The sequence below is a fragment of the Dipodomys merriami genome, unplaced genomic scaffold (assembly GCF_024711535.1).
Source record: "Dipodomys merriami isolate MVZ:Mamm:240054 unplaced genomic scaffold, mDipMer1.0.p SCAF_477, whole genome shotgun sequence".
Classification (NCBI taxonomy): Eukaryota; Metazoa; Chordata; class Mammalia; order Rodentia; family Heteromyidae; genus Dipodomys; species Dipodomys merriami.
The window spans coordinates 384,426-405,448 of NW_027206043.1; the positions used below are offsets into that span (position 1 = coordinate 384,426).

Sequence of the window (21,023 nt, forward strand, 5' to 3'; positions counted from 1 at the left end):
CTGCTCAAGGCTAATGCTCTACCACTTGAGCCACAGCTCCACTTCCAGTTTTCTTTTTGGTGTTTATTGGAGATAAGAGTCTCACAGACTTTTCTGACTGGGCTGGCTTCAAACTATGATCCTCAGATCTCAGCTTCCTGAGTAGCTGGGATGACTGGCCTCTGAGTACTTATTTCATTCTTATTTATCCATTCATGTGTTGTTGGGAACTACTACAACAAACACAGTGATGCAGGGGTCTTTCTGGTCTACACCTTCCCCACAATCTCTCTTCTTTTCACCTGCTTGAAAACATCTCCCTCTTCCTATAGAAGACAGGTTCCAGTTCATCCCCTGGGAAGGAAGTCACCTGAAAACATGGCCCGAAGCAGCCACCACACAGTCACCCCTACCCACCTACCTGGCTTTGTGGTGCTTTCTGAGCTGAGTGATTCAGTCTTCATGGCTTAGATTCCAATTTTGGCCCCGCTCTTTGCTTCTTACTTGACGTCAACATCCCTTCCCTATCTCCCCAAACCCTCCCAGGCCTACTCCATAGTATCCCGCATAGTTCTCCCTAGAGTTCACCCTCTTCCCACTGTCCTGCAATACAAGGCTGACATCACAGGCTGCAACACACACACACACTCTCACACACACACACACACTCACACACACTCACACTCTGGTGATCTCTTCTGGACCGAATCATCCTCCCCTCTTCCCCTCCAGTGTCTGACTACAACTCATATCCAGCCTCAGCCTTCTTTCAATTGCTCACAGGTTCTGATTTTTTTTAATGCTATTTTCTGGGCATTCAGGGTTTCTAGAAAAAAACAAAAACCTTAGCTCTGGATTCCCGAGATCTCTTCCCACTTTCCTGGCGATCCCGCATGGAAATGGAAATTTCAGCTTGGTCTCTCTGGCTTCTGGGGCAGGAAATCAGAACTTCCGGTTCCGAAGGGACTCCACTCACCGACTTCCGGTTTCCGGATTCTGAGGCGATTCACTTCCGGGTAGGCCTCTACCAGGGGCTGCCTCATGAAGCGCTCAGTCTCCCCCGATCCCAGGAGCTCGGGACTGGCAGATCTGGGTGGATTGCTGATCTTTCAAAGAATCAAGAGTAGGGAAGCCAAGAAGGCTGTCTGTAAGATGAAACAATGCGAGAGGGAACAAAAGAAGAAAAGAAAAACAGATCAACACAAAAACAAATCACCCAGCAACCGGGATCGTGGCTTCTGTGTGGGGTGGCCTGGGCCAGCCTTGCCTTCCTTTCTCTCCTGTCATGCGTGTGACACACACAATCCCCAATTTACAAACAGGAAAACTGCAGCAGAGGAGAAACATCTCAGTCACCAGAGCTCAGTGATCAAGGTAGACTTGAACTGCAAGTAGATCAGCTCTACCATGGAAATTTCCAACATTTTCATTAAAGTCCCTTTGCCCACTCCCCCTCACCACCACCAAAAGGGAAGGGAGCTCGAGGAGCATGAAGAGTTCTCTATGGGGATGGTGTCTCTTCCATAAAGAGACATGTAATGGCATAAAAGCTAGGCCCAGTGTCTCACACCTGTAATCCCAGCTACTCAAGAGTCTGAGATCTGAAGAGCATGGTTCAAAGCCAGCCCAGGCAGGGGAAGTCCATGAGACCCTTATCTCCAAAAAACCACCAGAAAGCCAAAAGTGGGGCTGTGGCTCAAGTGGTAAAGTGACAGCCTTGAGTGAGAAAAGCTCAGGGACAGTGCCCAGGTCCTGAGTTCAAGCACTGGTACCATTACCAACAAAGAATGCCACAGAATGAATGCACTATACCAATTTCTTGATAATGGACTATTCTCATCTAAGTGAAACCTTGGCCAATACTGGGTGAAGGCTACCCATGACTTCTTGGTGCTGTATTTGCAACTTTCTGTGGATCTGTATTTCAGAATCAATTGGGTTTAAAAAAAATTTTAAACTCCAGGCACTGGTGGTTCACACCTGTCACCCTAGCTACTCAAAAGGCTGAGATCTGAGGATTGTGGTTCAAAGCCACCCTGGGCAGCAAAGTCTATGAGACTCTTATCTCCAGTAAACCACCAGAAAACCAAAGGTGCTCTGTGGACCAAGTGGTAGAGTGCTAGCTTTGAGCTGAAGATCTGAGGGACGGTGCCCAGGCCCAAAGTTCAAGCCCCATGACCGACAAAAAGAAAAGCAGCTAAGTATGTTAATTAGCAATATACATACACATATACACACACACAAAGATGCTGGAATCCAGTAGGATGGTTCTACATGTTGAGATGTATTCTAATATGTAACTTCACACTCCCTGTAACAAAGTATTTTAGGAGCCATCCCCAAAAAGCGTTTTTGTAGAGTTTCTTCAAATATAAAACAAATACTTGAAAACGGAACTGTGAGTTCCGGAAACATGAATATCATACAGATAAGGGGGTTTCAAAAAAAAACAAAACATTCAGATCAGTGGCTTCCTAAACCATCTTGGTCACGAGTTCTCCTTAAAACAGGAAGCATTTTTTAGCTCATTCAGACCAGAATCAAAGATTTCTCCATGACCAACCTTGCCAGTTTCTGGACCATGAGACAGGGGTATTTAAGACTGCTCCCAGGTAAGTTGAATTATGACAATGATAAGAGACAGATAATGGTAGCTGGGGACCATGTACCCAGTCTGCAAATCTTCTCAGCCTTTAACTTGATTTCTGGCTTTTCTATAAAAAAACAGCAGGGATTATATTTTTTTGAGATGTTCACTCTTTTTTTTTCTTTTTTCTGTCAGTTGTAGGCCTTGAACTCTGGGCCTAGGCGCTGTCCCTCAGCGCTTCAGCTCAAGACGAGCACTCTACCACCTGAGCCACAACACCACTTCTGGTTTTCTGGTGGTTCATTGGAGATGAGTCTCATGGGGACTTTCCTGCCAGGATGGCTTTGAACTGGGATACTCAGATCTCAGCCTCCTGAGTAGCTAGGATTACAAGTATGAGCCATAGGTGCTGGGCAGATGTTCATTCTCTTATGTTAACTTCTCCAACAAGAAAGTCATTTTTTTCCAGTATCTATAGTCATCTTGCTGATGACTATATGCTGGAATTCCTCAAGGTGTGTCAAGATATTGAGCCAGACATAAGCTGATACTTGACCTCTAGTACTCTAATCCAAAAGCCATCTGAAGGCAGATGCCGGTGGCTCACGCCTGTCATTCCAACTATTCTGGAGGCTGATTACTGAGGATCGTGGTTCAAACCCAACCCAGGTGGGAAAGTCCATGAGACTCTTATCTCCAACTGGCCAACAAAAATCCAGAAATGGAGCTGTGGTTCAAGTGGTCGAGCACCAGCCTTGAGTGGAAAAGTTCAAGTGGAAGTGAGAGGCTCTGAGTTCAAATCCTAGCACTGGCATAAAAAATGTACTTTGAAATATTGATGGGCTAGGAAGGTGGCTCAGTGGTAGAGTGCCTGCCTTGAATGCATGAGGCCCTGGGTTCAATTCTTCAGCACCACATAAGCAGGAAAAAAAGCCGGAAGTGGCGCTGTGGCTCAAGTGGTAGAGCGCTAGCCTTGAGCTGAAGAGCTGAGGGACAGCGCCCAGCCCCAGAGTTCAGGCCAGAACCAACCAAAAAAAAATTTTTTTAATGAAGTATTGATATGCATTGTGCTCTGGGGGAAAAAAAATCTCATCAGTTTGCAGCGAATTCTGATTAGTGTTCATTTCCTTTAATAGTGAGAACAGTAATAATTTAACAATGAGGAGCCTGTCAGCAGCTGAGGCATATATCTTAGGCACTTGTCTCTTCGGCTGTAACCTGTTTCTTGGTATTTATGAATATATTTGGTATTTATGAATATAACTTGGTGTAAATATAACTTCCTGTCTGATGTGTATATTATGAATATAACTTCCTATCTGATATGTAAAACATGACTGTTTTTCCAAAGCTGGGAACATTTTGAACAGCACTGAATAGTGTAGAAAAAAAAAATTTAGCCGGGCGCTGGTGGCTCACGCCTGTAATCCTAGCTACTCAGGAGGCTGAGATCTGAGGATCGCGGTTCAAAGCCAGCCCGGGCAGGAGAGACCGTGAGACTCCTATCTCCAATAAACCACCAGAAAACCGGAAGTGGCGCTGTAGCTCAAGTGGTAGAGCGCTCACCTTGAGCTGAAGAGCTGAGGGACAGCGCCCAGGCCCAGAGTTCAAGCCCCACAACCGACAAAAAAAAAAAAAAAAAAAATTATTGGTCCTGGGGCCTGAACTCTGGGTCTGGGCGCTGTCTCTCAGCTTTTCAGCTCAAGGCTGGTGCTCTACCACTCAAACCAAGCCACTTCTGGTTTTCTGAGTGGTTTATTGGAGATAAGAGTCTCATGGACTTTTCTGCCCAGCCTGGCTTTGAACCGTGATCCTCAGATCTCAGCCTCCTGAGTAGCTAGGATTAAAGGCCTGAGCCACCAGCTTCAGGCTTTAAATAGTGTAAAAATGTAAAACAAATTTAGTGCTGTCAGCTTCTTCAAGAGGTGTGTGTGTGTGTGTGTGTGTGTGTGTGTGTGTGTGTGTGTGTGTGTGTGTGTGTGTGTGTGTTTGCTTTAGTTTGCTTTAGTTTGCTGTTGAGACAGCTCAAGCAATCCTTGTGGCTCAGCCTCCCAAACAGCAGGGACTAGAGGCACACCCTGCTACACCCAACTAGGGCACATTCTAAGTGTGTATGCGCACCATGCACAGGGACAAAGGAACTTGACTGTACATGTGGACATAGACATTAGAATTCACTTTTTCCCGTAACTCAGCTACCATCCCAGAAAGCCAGGTGGTATGGAGAGCAATGGTAGAATCTGGGTCTCTTCTCAGTGACATTGATACTCATGAGCTCTCCTGTCCTTGAGCTTTGGTTTTCCCTATGTAAAATAGGGGTGATGGGGCTGGGAAGGTGGCTCAGTGGTAGAGCGCTTGCCTTACATGCATGAGGCCCTAGGTTCAATTCCCTAGCACCACATAAGCAAAAAGAAAAAAAGCCGGAAGTAGCGCTGTGGCTCAAGTGGTAGAGCGCTAGCCTTGAAGAGCTGAGGGACAGCACCCAGGCCCAGAGTTCAGGCCCCACGACTGGACCCCCAAAAAAAAAAACTTTGTAAAATAGGGGTGATAATAGCACTATTATCTTATTTCTTATTTCTCCTGGCAGGGACTGGGGACCAAGGAGAGGGGCCATAAATCAATTCATATGTTCCAAAGCTTGGCATAGTTGTATATTACATGTCCCTTAGTGTTTAAAACATGATTATGTGTCCTGCTGCAATGATTCATGCTGCCTGTCAGAGGAGGCAGAGAACAGGAGGATCGTAATTTGAGGCCACATCAGGCAAGAAGTATGTGAGGTGGTAAGGAGAAGTCCCAGGTGCCTATAGAGTGTACCCATCCTTCTGTGCTCCTACTCCGTCTGTCTGTCTGTCTGTCTCTGTCTCTGTCTATCTCTCTGTTTTCTCACCTGCTCAGCCCCTTTCCTGCATCTCTCTGTTGAATGGAGACTAGACAGGACCTGCCCTGGGCAGGGGCCAACCACCCCCAGGCCCAGCATCAGGAACAGAGGGGCACAGCCCCTCCGCAGCCCATCATGGCAACTTCCCCTCTGCGGTCTGAAGGCACGGGGAGCTGGGCTGGTGGCAATTTGAGGAAATGCCCGGTCCAGGGCCTCTGTTCTTCCCTGAAGACCAGGCACTGCCTGGCCCGGGCTGCTCCTGCCCTGGCACAGGAAGGAGATGGCATCACCCTGCTCCTTGCCCGTGGCGCAGAATGAGGATGGGGTGGCCAGGCCCCCTGTCCCTGTCCTGAAGGGACCCCAAGAGTGCCGTGGCCATGGGCTCGCAGAGGCGCCCATGGGACAAACCCTGGAGCTGACATAATGCAAGCCTCGGAGCGTGGTCGGCACCCCCACCCCTCAAAGCCACCCCGACCCCTCCCCCGCTCCGTTGCAGTGCTGTGCACGGTGCTGAGTCTGTGCGGAGCTGCAGCCCAGGAGGCAGGAGGTGAGTCTGCAGGGAGCACTCGGTCCCCACCTGGAGGCTGGGGGCAGCGTCCTCCCCGCGCCCCTCAGCCCAGGGAGGACACAGGGCCGCCCCCTCTTCCCCCCTCCCCTGGGCCCTCCCCCGGGATGGCGCTGGCCCCGCCCCTGCCCTGGCTCCTCACCTGGTCCCCGTCCCTGCCTCAGGCTGTGCCAGGTGGTGTCCTCCGAACTCCAAGTGTCTCAGTGCCGACACCTGCCGCTGTGATGCGGGATTCAGTTCAGTCGAGGAGCTCATCACCAGCCCTGACGGCAGCTGTGACGGTACAGAGGCCTGGGGTGCTGGGCACACTGGGGGGGTCTAGTCCTATGAGAGTGGGGGACATGGGTCACAGTTGGGGTCCATCACTGAAGGAGAGAAAAGAAGGGGAGAAACAAGAAATCAATGTGCACGGCTTCCTGTGGAGAAAGGACCTGGGTGGCCAGGAGTCTGTGCGTCCATCTGCCCTCGGACTAGGAGAGGGAGGTGCTGAGCCTCCAGCCCATCCCCTACCCTGTCACTGTCCACTGTGCCTAAATCCTGCGTGTCACCCTGAGAATTCAGGGCAGAGCTGACTGATCAGCCTTCAGGAATGGCCTGCTCCCGGTGCAGCCCGGCTTCAGAGCGCAGCCCAAGATTCTTTCAAAAGCAAGATCAGCCCCAGTGCTGGGGGGTCAGGTTGGGGATGGGGGAGTCTCCTTCCTGAGAGAACTCACACCTTTGGCCTGTGTGTTGCAGACATCAACGAGTGTGCACCACCTTTGAGGACATACTGTGGGAAGTTTGCAGACTGCGAGAACACAGAAGGGAGCTATTACTGCGTGTGCAGCCCAGGATATGCACTCGAGTCTGGGGACAAAATATTCAGGAACGAGAGTGAGAACACGTGTCAAGGTGAGACCCCCACCCTCCTCCCCATCACCAAGGAATGGTTGTAAAAACGCCTAGAGCTTGAGCCGGGCTGGACAGGTGCGCGCGCACCTGTGCACAAACGTCTAGCTGCAAGGCGGTGCCAAGGTCAGGAGCAAACGGGACCAGTTGCAGGCAGGACCCCACCCTCTGAAAACACCGTGGACATGTGAGATGTGTTAAGATCCTTGGATGGGGCTGGGAAGGTGGCTCAGTGGTAGAGCGCTTGCCTTGCATGCTCAAGGCCCTGGGTTCGATTCCTCAGCACCACATAAGCAAAAAGAAAAAAGCCGGAAGTGGCGCTGTGGCTCAAGTGGTAGAGCGCTAGCCTTGAGCTGAAGAGCCGAGGGACAGGGCCCAGGCCCCATGACCGGACCCAAAAAAAAAAAAAAAAAAGATCCTTGGATGGTGTGCTGAGAGACAGAGACAGAAATAATGGAGAAAACACCTATCTTGTCAAGATCTTAAAACTACAGTGTTAAGCTGGTAGAGCTTGGCTAGTGCTGGGCGCCTGGGTAGTGGGCGTGGTTTCAGGGGGCGTGGTTGGAGGGGCGGAGCTACGTGGTGGGGCGTGGCTCCATCTTGGACCACCTGTCTGGAAGGCACAATGTCTTTTGCTTTGTTTGGCCCCTTTTGTGCGAGGGAGTTGAGGGTGAACGCTGGGGCCTTGTGCGAGGGAGGCAAGCGCTCCAGCTAATGAGTCATGATGACTCACACCTCAGCCAATGAGCTGCGGCCGTCACCAGGCCACACCCCCACCGCCGGCCACGCCCCACCGCCGGCCACGCCCCGGGGTTCTTAGTCTGTAGACCAGGTGGGCACCGTTGAGGCTGAGAGAGGCAGACTGCCTGGCTGCGGCGGTGCCAGAGGGTCGGGCAGGCTCTGACTCTCACGCCTTGTCCTCAGACGTGAACGAATGCACCTCCGGCCACCACAGCTGCCACAGCTCCACACTTTGTCTCAACAAAGCCGGCGGGTACGAGTGCGGCTGCCGACGCGGATGGAGGCCGTTCTTCATCTGGGCAACCTTCCCTGGTCAAATTCACACCCAGTGTGAAGGTCCGCAGCTTGCAGACTCCACCACTCCCAGGGACGGGAACGGGCCACGCCCACCGCTTAGCCACACCCTGAATGGCCACACCCACTGGCTAGATACCACTGTCTGGCCACGCCCACTGTTAGGCTCACCTACACTTTGCCACGCCCCTCTTCATCACGCCTCTGACTTTCCCGCCCACGCTTAGCCACGCCCACGGCTGGAGAGTCCACGGCTGGCCACGCCCCTCGCTTTGCGGCGCCCGCCTGGCCACGCCCCGTGCGCCCTGGCTGGACCTGGAGTCCCAGTCCGCTGATGACTGACATGGGACGCGATTCCAGACGCCCCACGGCCCGGCGCACGCGCACCGGCGCCCGCCCGAGCCCCGCGTCCTCCGGCGCTTTGGCTGACCACCTGGAATTCCCGCGGGGCGGGGACGGGGTCTGAGCCGTTCCTGTCTCCGCAGAGGTGGACGAGTGCCGCTCCGGACAGCACCAGTGCCACAGCTCCGCCGTCTGCGTCAACACCGTGGGGTCCTACAGGTGCCGCTGCCCCCCGGGCTGGCGGCCGCTGCCAGGGAAGACTGCGTGCGCAGGTGCCTGAGCCCCGCCCCCGCCCCGCCCTCTCCCCGCCCCGCCCGCACCCCGCCCGCTCCCCGCCCCGCCCCGCCCGCTCCCCAGCACCGCCCCGCCCGCCCCGCCCCTCCCCACCCCGCCCTCTCCCCAACCCCGCCCCGCCCGCCCGCCCCGCCCTGCCCCGCCCGCTCCCCGCCCCGCCCGCTCCCCGCCCCGCCCGCTCCCCGCCCCGCCCGCTCCCCGCCCCGCCCGCCCCGCCCCGCCCGCTCCCCGCCCCGCCCACCCCGCCCCGCCCGCTCCCCGCCCCGCCCCGCCCGCTCCCCGCCCCGCCCCGCCCGCTCCCCGCCCCGCCCACCCCGCCCCGCCCGCTCCCCGCCCCGCCCACCCCGCCCCGCCCGCTCCCCGCCCCGCCCACCCCGCCCCGACCGCTCCCCGCCCCGCCCCGCCCGCTCCCAGCGCCCCGCCCACCGAGACCCGTTCTGTCCCTGCAGAGGTCGTCTTCCCCGCCTGGACGGCGCCCCCCGCAATCCACAGCCCGGTGAGGGGCGCAGCGGGGCCGGGGTGGGGTGAGGCCCCTCGGCCGCCCCACGCACCCCGCGCGGGCCGGGCTCTGAGCGCCCCCTCTGCCCCCCAGGCTCTGGCCGCCTTCTTGGAGGAGATGCAGAATCTGACCAGAGACTTCCAGCCACACACAGCCCGGGACACAGCGGACGCCATCCAGGTGAGCGGGGCGCGGGGAAGGCCAGGGCAGCTGCGATCTGACAGAGAAGAGGTCGCGGGGCGGCGGGGTCCTGCCGCCTGTGGAAGGACAGACAGACACACACACGCACATACACCAAGTGCACTCACTAGTTTCTCTCTTGCTCTCAACCTGGGCACAGCTTCCATCCGCTCTGGATTATCTTCGGGCCTCTGGGCCCGTGGCCGGGTGGTTTAGCTTCTCCATGCTGTCTCTCTGGCCTGTGGTCACGTTGCCTCTGCCCTCCATCCTCCAGAGCGTCCTGGGGAGTCTGGATGAGCTGCTGGAGACCCCTGGGGACCTGCAGACCCTGCCTCGCTCACAGCTGCACTGTGTGGCCACTCAGCTGCTCCTGGACCTGGAAAACACACTGAGAGGCCTGGGCCAGACCCTGCCGGAGGGGTCACTCACCTTCCTCGGTCCTGCAGGCACAGGTGCGGGCCCCACCCCCACCACAGACAAGTGCCTGACGGCCCTCAAGTCTCTCTAACAAATGCAGGATGTTTGTTGAAGGTTTTGGTGCATGATTAAGGTTTTGTTGTTGATGATGTTGTTTGGTCGTGGGGCTTGACCTCTGGGCCTGGGCGCTGTCCCTCAGCTCTTCAGCTCAAGGCGAGCGCTCTACCACTTGAGCCACAGCGCCACTTCTGGTTTTCTGAGTGGTTAATTGAAGATAAGAGTCTTACAGACTTCCTTGCCCAGGCTGGCTTTGAGCCATGATCCTCAGATCTCAGCCTCCTGAGTAGCTGGGATGACAGGCGTGAGCCACTGGCGCCTGGCTGAACTCAGAGCTCTAAGCTCACAGGTGCTCTCCCAGTAAGCCATGATCCCAGCCCTTTTATTCTGCAGTAGCTTCTCACTTTTTGCCTGGACTGTGATCCTCCTATTATGTGTTTGTCACCATAACTAGGATGACAGGCTCAGCTTTTTCTATTGAGAATCTGGGTTTCTCTGGGACAGTTCTTACAACCTCACAAACTTCTTGTCTGAGGTGGCCTCAAATTATGATCCTCCTGTTCTCTGCCACCAGCACCCAGCTGCATGATTAAGTTTACATGAATTAGTGCTCTTGTGACATCTTGTAGAATCGTTAAAATACTTTTCCCTCCTGCTGTCTTTTGTGAAGAAATAAAGTTAGAAAGGATTCAGGTCAGTGTGTGTGTGCACACACACAGTTGTGAGACTTGAACTCAGAGCCTGGGCACAGTCACAGACTTCCAGCTTTTTGGCGGATAATTGGAGATAAAAATCTCACAGATTTTCCTGCCCAAGCTGGCTTCCAACTTCAGATCCTCAGATCCTCAGATCCCAACTTCCTGAGTAGCTGGGGTTACAGGCATGATCAGTCTGAGCAGTCTTTTTAACATTTCTGTTTTCTCCTGTGTCAGTTCTGGAAGTGTGTGTGTCCTGAGGAATTTGTCTGTTGCACCTGAGATTGTCAAACCCTTGCTGTGCAATTGCTATTATTATTTTAAGCCTTTGCAAATGACAATCTCACCTACATTATACACAATATTTGTACTATTGTTCTGTGACTATACTATTGTTCTGTACATTATATATAACATCATACATATATTATACTTTATATGCATCATATATCTGCATTATGTATACACATGCATGCACATATTTGTCCTCATCTAACTCTGCTTGTGTTATTTCCATCTTCACAGAACTGACCTTGGAGTTGCAGGTTCCAGGTGACAGGCAAGTCACCTTGAGTCAGAATCAGACAAAGATGCAGCTGACCTGGGATCTGGCCCAGAAACCCGGTCACCCAGGTAATGGCCAGCATGGTATCCATGGCACTGAGGCCTCCTGGTAGGAAAAGATGTCATATAAAAACAGAGTTAAGCCGGGAGACAGTGGCTTAAGCCTGTAATCCTAGCCACTCAGGAAGTGGAGAGCTGATTCATTCAGCTCTGACAGGAAATACTGCTAGACTCTTATCTCCAAGTAACCACTGAAAAATGAGAAGTGAAGCTGTGTCTCAAAATAGTAGAGCACTAGCCTTAGGCAAAAGAGCTCAGGGACAGAGCCCAGGCCCTGAGTTCAAGCCCCATGACCTACAAAAAAAGAGAGTTAAAAGCCAGGTGCAGTGGCTCATGCCTATAATCTCAGCCACTCAGAAGGCTGAGATCTGAAGAATATGATTCAAAGCCAGCCTGTGAAGGAAAGCCCAAGACTCTTATTTCCAATAACTAGCAAAAAGCCAGAAGTGGAGCTGTGGCTCAAGTGATAGAGCGCTAGCCTTGAGCACAAGCGCGCGCGCACACACACACACACACACACACACAATGCTCAGGGACAGCGCCCAGGCAATGAGTTTAAACCCCAGTACCAGCACACAAAATTTTAATGGAGCATGGGAGAGGGGTGAGGCCACGGGAGGAAGGGTCCATCTGAGGAGGAGGCACCCCGAGCTCATCCTTGCGTTTGGCCCACAGGCCCCGCCATGGTGGGTCTCATCTCCATTCCCAAGATGGACAAGCTGCTGGCTGAGGCTCCGCTGGTCCTGGAGCCAGCACAGGAGGCAACTGCTGAGACAAACTGGGGCCCACACCTGACAGCAGTCCTGCTCTCCGATGTCATCACAGCCTTCCTGAGCCACCGGGACACGCAGAACCTCAGCTCCCCGGTGACCTTCACCTTCTCCCACCGTGTGAGCTCCGGTGGACGGGCGATGGGCAGGGAAGAGCCTGAGTTCAGGACACACCCTGGTTGTGCATCTTGGCTTTGGGGGCCCCCCACCCCAAGAGCCAGCCCTTCCCAGGCCAGCCTGGGCCTTCATCTCTGAGCCCGTGTCTCTCGCCCCTGTCCTGTCCCTGCAGCCGGTGAGCGCTGGGCCGCGGCCTGGGGTGCTCTGCGTGTCCTGGCTCGGTGGCCGGGGTGAGTATGGACACTGGGTCACCGCGGGCTGCGAGACGGTGGACACCGGAGACTCCAGCACCACCTGCAGCTGCTCCCACCTGAGCAGCTTTGCCGTGCTCATGGCCCACGATGGCAGGCAGGTGAGACCATGCGCAGCCTCCGCTGTCGCCGGCAGACCGGCACCCAGGGAGCTGTGGAAGTGAAACGAGTGCGCAGGGAGGAGCCGCGCGCGCTGCTGGATGCTCAGGAGGCTGAGATCTGAGGATCATGGTTCAAAGCCAGCCTAGCAGGAAAGGCCTTGAAGTTCTTTTCTCCAATGAACCACCAAAAGGCAGACGTGGAGCTGTAGCTCAAGGGCTAGAGCGCCAGCCTTGAGCACAAAAGCTCAGGGACAGTGCCCTGGCCCTGAGTTCAAGCCCCAGGACTGGCAAAGAAAAAAAGAAAAAAGTAACACTTAAAATTGAGGCTGGGTGCAGTGGCTCAAACCTGTCATTCTGTTTCCCTGGGAGAAATCAGGTAGCCACGGTGGCAGTTCGAGGCCAGCCCAGGCAAGATGTTATGAGGCTTCATCTCAACCAATGGTTGAGCTCAGTGGCACACGCCTTGCCTGTTTTCCTGGCAAAAGTGGAACCAAAATAGTGGGGCACAGACAGGGGCGTGTGCCTGTCATGCCCAGTGTCCCAGAGAAGCACAGATAGGATGATTGCCTAGCAGACCCGACCTTGAAAACAACCAATGCACCCATGTAACTTGTGAGCAGGGACGGGAGGGGGAAATTGGCTGGAAAGTAATGGAAGGGGTGACATCATTCCAGAAAAGGAAATGCACTCATTACCTGGCTTCTAAAATGGTAGCCCCTCTGCACCCCACATTCATAGTAACAATGAAATTATTTTTTTAAAAATTCTAACCAATGCAAAAATGAGCTGGGGACCTGGCTCATGGCAGGGGCGGGGCTCATGGCAGGGGTGTGGCTCATGGCAGGGGCGGGGCTCGTGATGTGGGGCGTGGCTCATGGCAGGGGTGTGGCTCATGGCAGGGGCGGGGCTCTTGGCAGGGGCGGGGCTCATGATGTGGGGCGGGGCTCATGGCAGGGGCGGGGCTCGTGACGTGGGGCGGGGCTCCTGGTGAGGGTGAGGCTGGAGGAAGGGGCAGGGCTCCACAGTAGGTGGGCGTGGCTCTGTGATAGGGGGCGTGGACCTGTGTGGGCATGATTTGGGGGGGCGTGGCCAAGGTGGTAGACCAGCTGCCTAGGAGGAGCACCAGGCCCTGTGTTGAATGCTCACTGCAGCAAAATATGAGTAAGAATCTCTTGTAAACTCCAAGCCTGGTCACACTTAGCCATCAAGTTCACAAATTTCCCTGGGCCCTTCTTTCTATAACGTGCTAAGCCAAATACTAATGGGTCTGGGTGTGGGAGGCGGTCACTGACCCCAAGCGGAGGCAGTGACCACCGCCTCTGCTCCGCCCCCCCCAGGAGGCCGACCCCGCCCTGGCCCTCATCACCCAGGTGGGGCTCGGCCTCTCCCTGCTCTGCCTCCTCCTGGCGGCCCTCACCTTCCTCCTGTGCAGGGCCATCCGCAACCTCAGCACCACCCTGCACCTGCAGCTCTCCATCTGCCTCTTCCTCGCCCACCTCCTCTTCCTCACCGCCATCCACCGCACCGAGCCCAAGGTACCCACCGTGCCCCTCGGCCCCCAGCCCCTGCCCCGCCCAGGGGCGCCCGGAGCCAGGCTGCCGCCTTGGACTGTGAAATGAAGTGGCACTGAGAAAGTAGACCGGCATGGCGGCTCACACTGATCCTGGACACTCGGGGGGCAGTTTGGTGGGACTGTGATTCCAGGTCAGCCCAGATAAACGGGGGAAAGTCCGTAGAACCCCACTTCAGCAGAGGAGGCTGGGCACGCAGGGTGGTGCGCGCCTGTAACGCAGCTTTGATGGGCAGCACACACAGGAGGATCGCAGTCTGGGCGGGGCCAGCTTTAAAAAGTGAGAAAAAGGTGTTCCACACGTAGCTAGAGCGGAGTGGGTTAGAGGTGAGGCTCGAGTCGTAGCGCACCTGCCCAGCACCTGCCCAGCACGGCAGAACTCTGAGTCCAACCCCCAGTCTGGGCACAGGAGGGGAAGGGCGGGGGGGGGTCTGCAGTGGGTCACGCTGGGCCCTGCAAGGTTCTCTGGGAAGGGCGGGGGGGGGTCTGCAGTGGGTCACGCTGGGCCCTGCAAGGTTCTCTGGGAAGGGCGGGGGGGGGTCTGCAGTGGGTCACGCTGGGCCCTGCAAGGTTCTCTGGGAAGGGCGGGGGGGGTCTGCAGTGGGTCACGCTGGGCCCTGCGAGGTTCTCTGGGTGCCCCCCCCCCCCGCAGGTGCTCTGCGCCGTCATCGCCGGCGCCCTGCACTACCTCTACCTGGCGGCCTTCACCTGGATGCTGCTGGAGGCGCTGCACCTGCTCCTCGCCGCCCGCCACCTGACGGTGCCGCACTCCTCCGCCAGGAGCAGAGGCTTCCGAGCGCTCGTGCTCCCCGTGGGCTACGGGCTCCCCGCCGTCGCGGTGGCCGCGGCCGCGGCGGCCCGGCCTCGGCTCTACGGCACGCCTGCCCGGTGAGCGCCGCCACCGCCCGCCCCAGCCCTTCCGGCCGCGCGGAACCAACGCGGATGCCGCGCGTTTACTCCAGAGCTTGGCGGGCAAACAGGGATTCTGCTCGTAGGGATGAATTCCGTGCAGCAGAGATGCAGTGGAGCTGCGCACAGGTGACCCAGCCTGTAGTCCCGGCTACTCAGGAGACTGAGGGCTGAGGGCTGTGGTTTAAAGCCGGCCTGAGTAGGAAAATCCAGTGAGACCCTTAGCCCCAATGATCCACCAAAACGTCAGAAGTGATGCTGTGGCTCAAGTGGTAGAGGGCTAGTCTTGAGGAAAAGCAGCTCAGGGACAGTGCCCAGGCCCTGAGTTCAAGCACCAGGACTGCACGCACACACACACACACAGAGTTACATGTCTGTGTTCTACTTTGGCCATGTTTATCTCAGGACCATTGACTTATTTGCCATCTCAAACTAAGTATGACATCCAAGAGAGATGTCACCTCTGCTTGATGGTTCACTGAGTCCTCGCAGAGGTGACATGTGTGGGACATAAACCACGTGTACTTTCTTCCCCATTGGATCTTTACAGAAAGTCACAGAAGAGACACACTAGTATTGAGGAAGAAAGGGGAAGGAAGGGAGGGAGGGAAAAGGAAGGAGGGAGGAGAAGAGGAAGAGGGAGGGAAGGTAAGGGAAAGGAATGAAAGAGGGAAGGAAGGGAAAAAAGGATGGAAGAAGGGAGGAAAAAATGAAGGAGAGGAAGGGAAAAGGGAGAGAAGGAGGGAAGGAGGGAGAGGAGGAAAGGAGGGATGAGAAAGGAAGTTTAAAATGAAGGAGGGGCTGGGAAGGTGGCGCAGTGGTAGAGTGCTTGCCTAGCATGCATGAAGCCCTGGGTTCCATTCCTCAGCACCACAGATACAGAAAAAGCCAGAAGTGGTGCTGTGGCTCAAGTGGTAGAGTGCTAGCCTTGAGCAAAAGCAGCTCAGGGACAGTGCCCAGGCGGTGAGTTCAAGCCCCAGGACTGGCAAATAATAATTATCATCATCATAATAATATAAAAATAAAGGAAGGAAGGGAAAAGAAAAAGGAAGTGAAGAAGGAAGAAGGTTTTATCTGCACTGTTGGTTGTGTCTCTGTCAGCTGCTGGCTGAACACAGAGAAGGGCTTCGTGTGGGCTTTCCTCGGCCCGGTCTGCACCATTATCTCTGTGAGTGACTCCTCAGACCTCCTGATACCCATCTGGGCAGGGCGCTACGAACACCCAGGGAGCGGGAATGCCGCAGGCTGGCCCCGGGGTTGGGTTGTGTTCCTGAAACTTCCAGATTCTGATGCTTCCACTAGAGATGGAAAAGACTGCCATTTGCCATGGGTATTGGGTGGCCTGACAGGAGATCAAATTGCTCAACTTCCACTCCTGTGGGGCTGGGGTGGGACTGGGGTGTAGGTGAGGTCCTGGGGTTCACCCCCAGCCCACAAAGAAACAGAAGGGGCATTCACGGTGCTCCCCTGGTCTCCTCAAGATCAACATGGTGTGCTTTCTGCTGACCCTGTGGGCAGTGAAGAGCAGGCTCTCCACCCTCAGCCGTGACGTGTCCACCCTCCGGGACACCAGGTGAGATGACCCGCACACGTGTGCTCCCCAAAGCCAAACCCACTGTGTGGCCCTGGTGTCCCTTCTCTGACTGGATACGAAGTTAACAAATGTGCCGGGCACTGGTGACTTCACACCTGTCATCCTGCTACTCGGGAGGCTGATATGAGGATCTCAGTTCAAAGCCAGCCCCGGCAGGAAACTCCCCATGAGACTCTTATCTCCAATGAACCATTAGTAAACCAGAAGCGGAGCTGTGATTCAAAGGAGTGCCAGCCTTGAGCGGAAGAGCTCAGGGACAGTGCTCAGGCCCTGAATTCAAGCTCCACAAGCAAAAAAAAAAAAAAAAAAAAAAAAAAAAACCCTTCCATTCATGATCCCACTAGCATTCAGCAGGGTGCTAACACCCCCAAAATGTACTCTCCATCTCTGAACCCAGCTTGTGACTCCACCTCCCACCCCACCCCCCAGCCTACATGTGCCATTCCAGCCAACCATTCCTCCCACCAGAAAGAAGAAATCCTAACCCACATCAGACCCTCCCATAGTTCGCATGTCAATGTTTAGTGATTCACTGTTTGAATGCACTGTCACCTTTATGAATGCAAGGATCTGGTCTTGCTCTCTCCTTTTGTTTTTATATTTTCATGGTATAAGGGTTTAAACTCAGGGCCTCATGCTTGTTGCTGGTACTCTACCACTTGAGCCATGCTTCCAGCCCTTTTAAGCACGTGTGTCTCTTCTGTGTGTGTGTGTCTCTGTGTCTGTGTGTCTGTGTCTGTGTGTGTCTGTGTGTGTGCGTGGTGTTAGAGATAAGGGTCTCACTGACTTTCTTTGAACCACGATCCTCAGATCTCAGCCTTCTGAGTAGCTTAGGGTGACAGGCACGAGCCACAGGCACGCATGAAATCATGAGAACTTTATCACGCGTCAGCGTCTTCACAGGTCCACAGGTGTCCCCCCAGGAAAGAGACTCACAGTGTGAAACGTCATGACAGTGACCCTCCCAGCTCAGCCTGAGCAGTCAGCCAGAGGAGGGCAGCCAGAACAACATCCGAGCGTTTGTTCTGGTGGTATCACGGCGCTCTGTCTCTCTGTCCCAGGATGCTGGCATTTAAAGGAGTCGCCCAGCTCTTTATCCTGGGCTGCACGTGGATCCTGGGCGTCCTGCAGGTGGGCGCGGCGGCGCGGGTCCTGGCGTACCTGTTCACCATCGCCAACAGCCTGCAGGGCGTCTTCCTCTTCCTGGTCTACTGCCTGCTCAGCCAGCAGGTGCCCCCACCCCTCCCCTCCCCTCCCCCCTCGCCCCCTCCCCTCCCCTCCCCGCAGGGTCAGCCTCCCCGCCCGTCCCCCAGCGCGCCCACAGCTCGCTCCCCCCACAGGTCCGGGATCAATACCGCAGATGGTTCCGATGGACCGGGAAGAAGGCAGAGGAACCCGCGTCGCACACCCTGTCCAGCCAGGCGGCGCCCGAGGCCGCCCGGCCCGCCCCGGTGAGCGGCCCAGCGCCCCGCTGGCTGACCGGGCCGCGGCCCAGCCCGTCCGCAGTGGGCTGATCCGCGCCGGTCCAGACCTGCGCCCGAGCGCTTGGCAGGGGCCGATGAGCCGTGGGCTCGGGGAAACCAGGCAAACAGAAGTTCAAGAGATTCCATCCACCCAATGGCCGAGAGCCGCCCTCTCCAGTCACAGGAGAAAGCATGAACAGCGGCCCAAGCGTAACGCACGACCTATCTCCAACCGAAATAATAACCACACAGCCGGGCCAGGGCTCACGCCTGTCATCCCAGCTTCTCAGGAGGCTGAGATCTGAGGATCAAGGCCCCGAGTCAGCCCGGGCAGGAAAGTCCTTGAGACATTTCATCCCCAAAGAACCACCAAAAAGGAAGTGGCGCTGTGGCTCAAGTGGTAGAGCGCTCGCCTTGAGCTGAAGAGCTGAGGGACAGCGCCCAGGCCCAGAGTTCAGGCCCCACGACCATAAAAGAAGAAATAGAAATAGGTCAACCCTTAGTATCCTACATATTAGCTTCAGCATGCCCAAGGATATTAAATTTAAAAAAAAAAAAAAGGCCCACCAAAAAGGTGGGAGGTGGAGGTGTGGCTCAGAGGGTAGAGTGCCAGCCACAAGCAAAAAAAAGCTAGGCAAGTGTGTGGCCCTGGGTTCAAGCCCCAGCAATGACACAAAGAAAAAGAAAAAAAAGGAAAACAAGGGAGGGAAGAAGGAAGGGTGAGAGGGAGGAAGCAAGCAAGCTTGAAAAATTTTGAAAGTTTTTACTATATAGAAATATATCAGCTGGGCGCTGGTGGCTCACACCTGTAATCCTAGCTACTCAGGAGGCTGAGATCTGAGGATCGAGGTTCAAAGCCAGCCCGGGCAGGAGAGACCGTGAGACTCCTATCTCCAATAAACCACCAGAAAACTGGAAGTGGCGCTGTAGCTCAAGTGGTAGAGCACTCACCTTGAGCTGAAGAGCTGAGGGACAGCGCCCAGGCCCAGAGTTCAAGACCCACAACCAAAAAAAAAAAAAAAAAGAAATATATCAAAATTTCATATTATCCCAATACTGTATGTAACTTTTTACACTAAGTTTAAACTAAATTTAAGTTCCAAAGAGATTAATCTGCACCCCAGCTGGTGTTCCTCCCCTGTAACACTAGATACTTGGGAGGCAGACAGGAAGATCACAGTTCAAGGCCAACCTAGGCAAAAGTTAGTGAGATGGGATCTCAAAAATCAAGCCAGGCCTGGGGTGTGGAGTAGAGCCCAAAACCTTGAGTTCAAACCCCAGTACCACAAAATAAATAACATTTAGTTGTTGTTGGTCAGTCGTGGGGCCTGAACTCTGGGCCTGGGCGCTGTCCCTCAGCTCTTCAGCTCAAGGCTAGCGCTCTACCACTTGAGTCACAGTGCCACTTCTGGCTTTTTCTGCCTATGTAGTGCTGAGGAATTGAACCAGGGCCTCATGCATGCAAGTCAAGCACTTTATCACTGAGCCACCTTCCCAGCCCAATAATTAAAAAAAACAAAACAGAAAACAAAAAAAAAAAACGAAGGCAGGCATAGTGGTGTGCACCTGTGATTTCAACTATTCTGGAGAAGATAGGAGGATCGTGGTCTGAGACCAACCATGGAAATAAAATACAAGACCCTATCTGGAAAAACAGACTTTAAAAAGCAAATAAACAGGGGCTGGGAAGGTGGCTCAGCGGAAGAGTGCTGGCCTTGCATACATGAGGCCCTGGGTTCGATTCCTCAGTATCACATAAGGAGAAAAAGCCACAAGTGGTGGTGTGGCTCAAATGGTAGAGTGCTTGCCTTGAGCTGAAGAGCTGAGGGGCAGCACCCAGGCCCAGAGTTCAAGCCCCAGGACCCACAAAAAAAAAAAAAGCAAATAAATAAGCAAAAAGTCTGAAGGTGTGGCTCAAGTGATAAAGCACAACCTACACCATCTAGTGTTGGTCCTAATGTGCTGAGTCTGATGTTTGCTAGGTAGGACTTACCCAGGGGCTCTAACACTTTGGCCACGCCCCTGACATCTTAGATAAGCCCCTGGTGCTCAGGCCACACCTCCAATAATTGAACCAGGCCCCTAGACTAGGAGTTACAACCCCACACTGCTGACCCCGCCTCAATCCTGAAAGTATTATAACAAAGCAAATTAACCAATTAAATCACAAAGTGAGCTTTTTGACCTGAGTACAATCAACCTGATACATTTCATCTTTCTTTTCTTGTTTTTAAAGGGAACTTGTAAGTTAGCATTCTCTAGTCACCTATCATTTTATGGTCTTAGATATCATTTACTCAAATATTTTCTTTCTAGGCTAACTAAAAAGACCTTACAACCTGTCTCCTGGAAAATCTGAGTGGCTGCTCTTGGAGCCATTAAGAGGGAAAATGAAGACTTTGTGGTGTTTCAAGAAATCCATCCTGAAAAGCTAGGCAGCAGCGGCTCACACCTGTAATCTCAGCTACTCAGGAGGCTGAGATCTGAGGATTGCAGTTCAAAGCCAGACCAGGGAAGAAAAATCCATGAGACTCTTATCTTTAATGAACCACCAAAATCCAGATGTGGAGCTGACTCAAGGGGTAGAATGCCAGCCTTGAGCAAAAAAGCTAAGCAAGAGCACCAGGCCCTGAGTTCAAGCCCCAGTACCAGTGCAAAACTTTTAAATAAAAATGAAGGCCAGAGAAGACATGCATTGTGTTGGCAGTATAAGGGCATCACGGGGAGCATGGCTAGCGTTGTCCTTGCAGAATCCCAGGTGTCCTGTGCCTGCTGCTGTTCAACCAGCACAGCACACAGCTGACCACTGCCACCCAACTCACCCGGGCTAAAGCCTCATCCACAGCCACACCCTGCACTGAAGCCTCTTCTACTCCCCACGATGCTGTGACCAAAAAGATTCACTTCCAAGGACATTCCTCTCATGTTAACTGAACATAAAGACAGGTCTCACGATGGTGTTTCCATGCATCAGACACTAGGTGGATATAGCCACCTCCTCATCCTCATACCCATGCCTAGTCTTCAAAACCTGCTCCCTCCCCTCATTTTTGTTGTTGTTGGTTGTGGAGCTTGAACTCTGGGGCTGGGGCGTTGTCCCCCAGCTCTTCAGCTCAAGGCTAGCGCTCTACCACTTCCACAGTGCCACTTGGAGATGAGTCTCTCAGAATTTCCTGTCCAGGCTGGCTTTGAACCATGATCCTCA

At 54.3% G+C, this 21,023-nt stretch overlaps 1 protein-coding gene across 1 annotated transcript; it reads left to right on the forward strand.

Annotated features, from left to right (window-relative positions):
* The first annotated feature begins 2,573 nt into the window (after positions 1-2,573).
* Positions 2,574-20,490, forward strand: LOC138808823 (adhesion G protein-coupled receptor E2-like). The gene is made up of 18 exons (XM_069995031.1): positions 2,574-2,591; positions 5,761-5,994; positions 6,177-6,293; positions 6,748-6,903; positions 8,421-8,549; positions 9,021-9,067; positions 9,164-9,250; positions 9,525-9,702; positions 10,945-11,052; positions 11,719-11,933; positions 12,103-12,282; positions 13,620-13,817; positions 14,505-14,740; positions 15,863-15,929; positions 16,243-16,334; positions 17,417-17,585; positions 17,696-17,806; positions 20,135-20,490. The coding sequence occupies exons 2-18, from the start codon at positions 5,871-5,873 to the stop codon at positions 20,141-20,143; spliced, it is 2,223 nt and encodes a 740-aa protein (XP_069851132.1). The 5' UTR covers positions 2,574-2,591; positions 5,761-5,870; the 3' UTR covers positions 20,144-20,490.
* Positions 20,491-21,023: the final 533 nt, after the last annotated feature.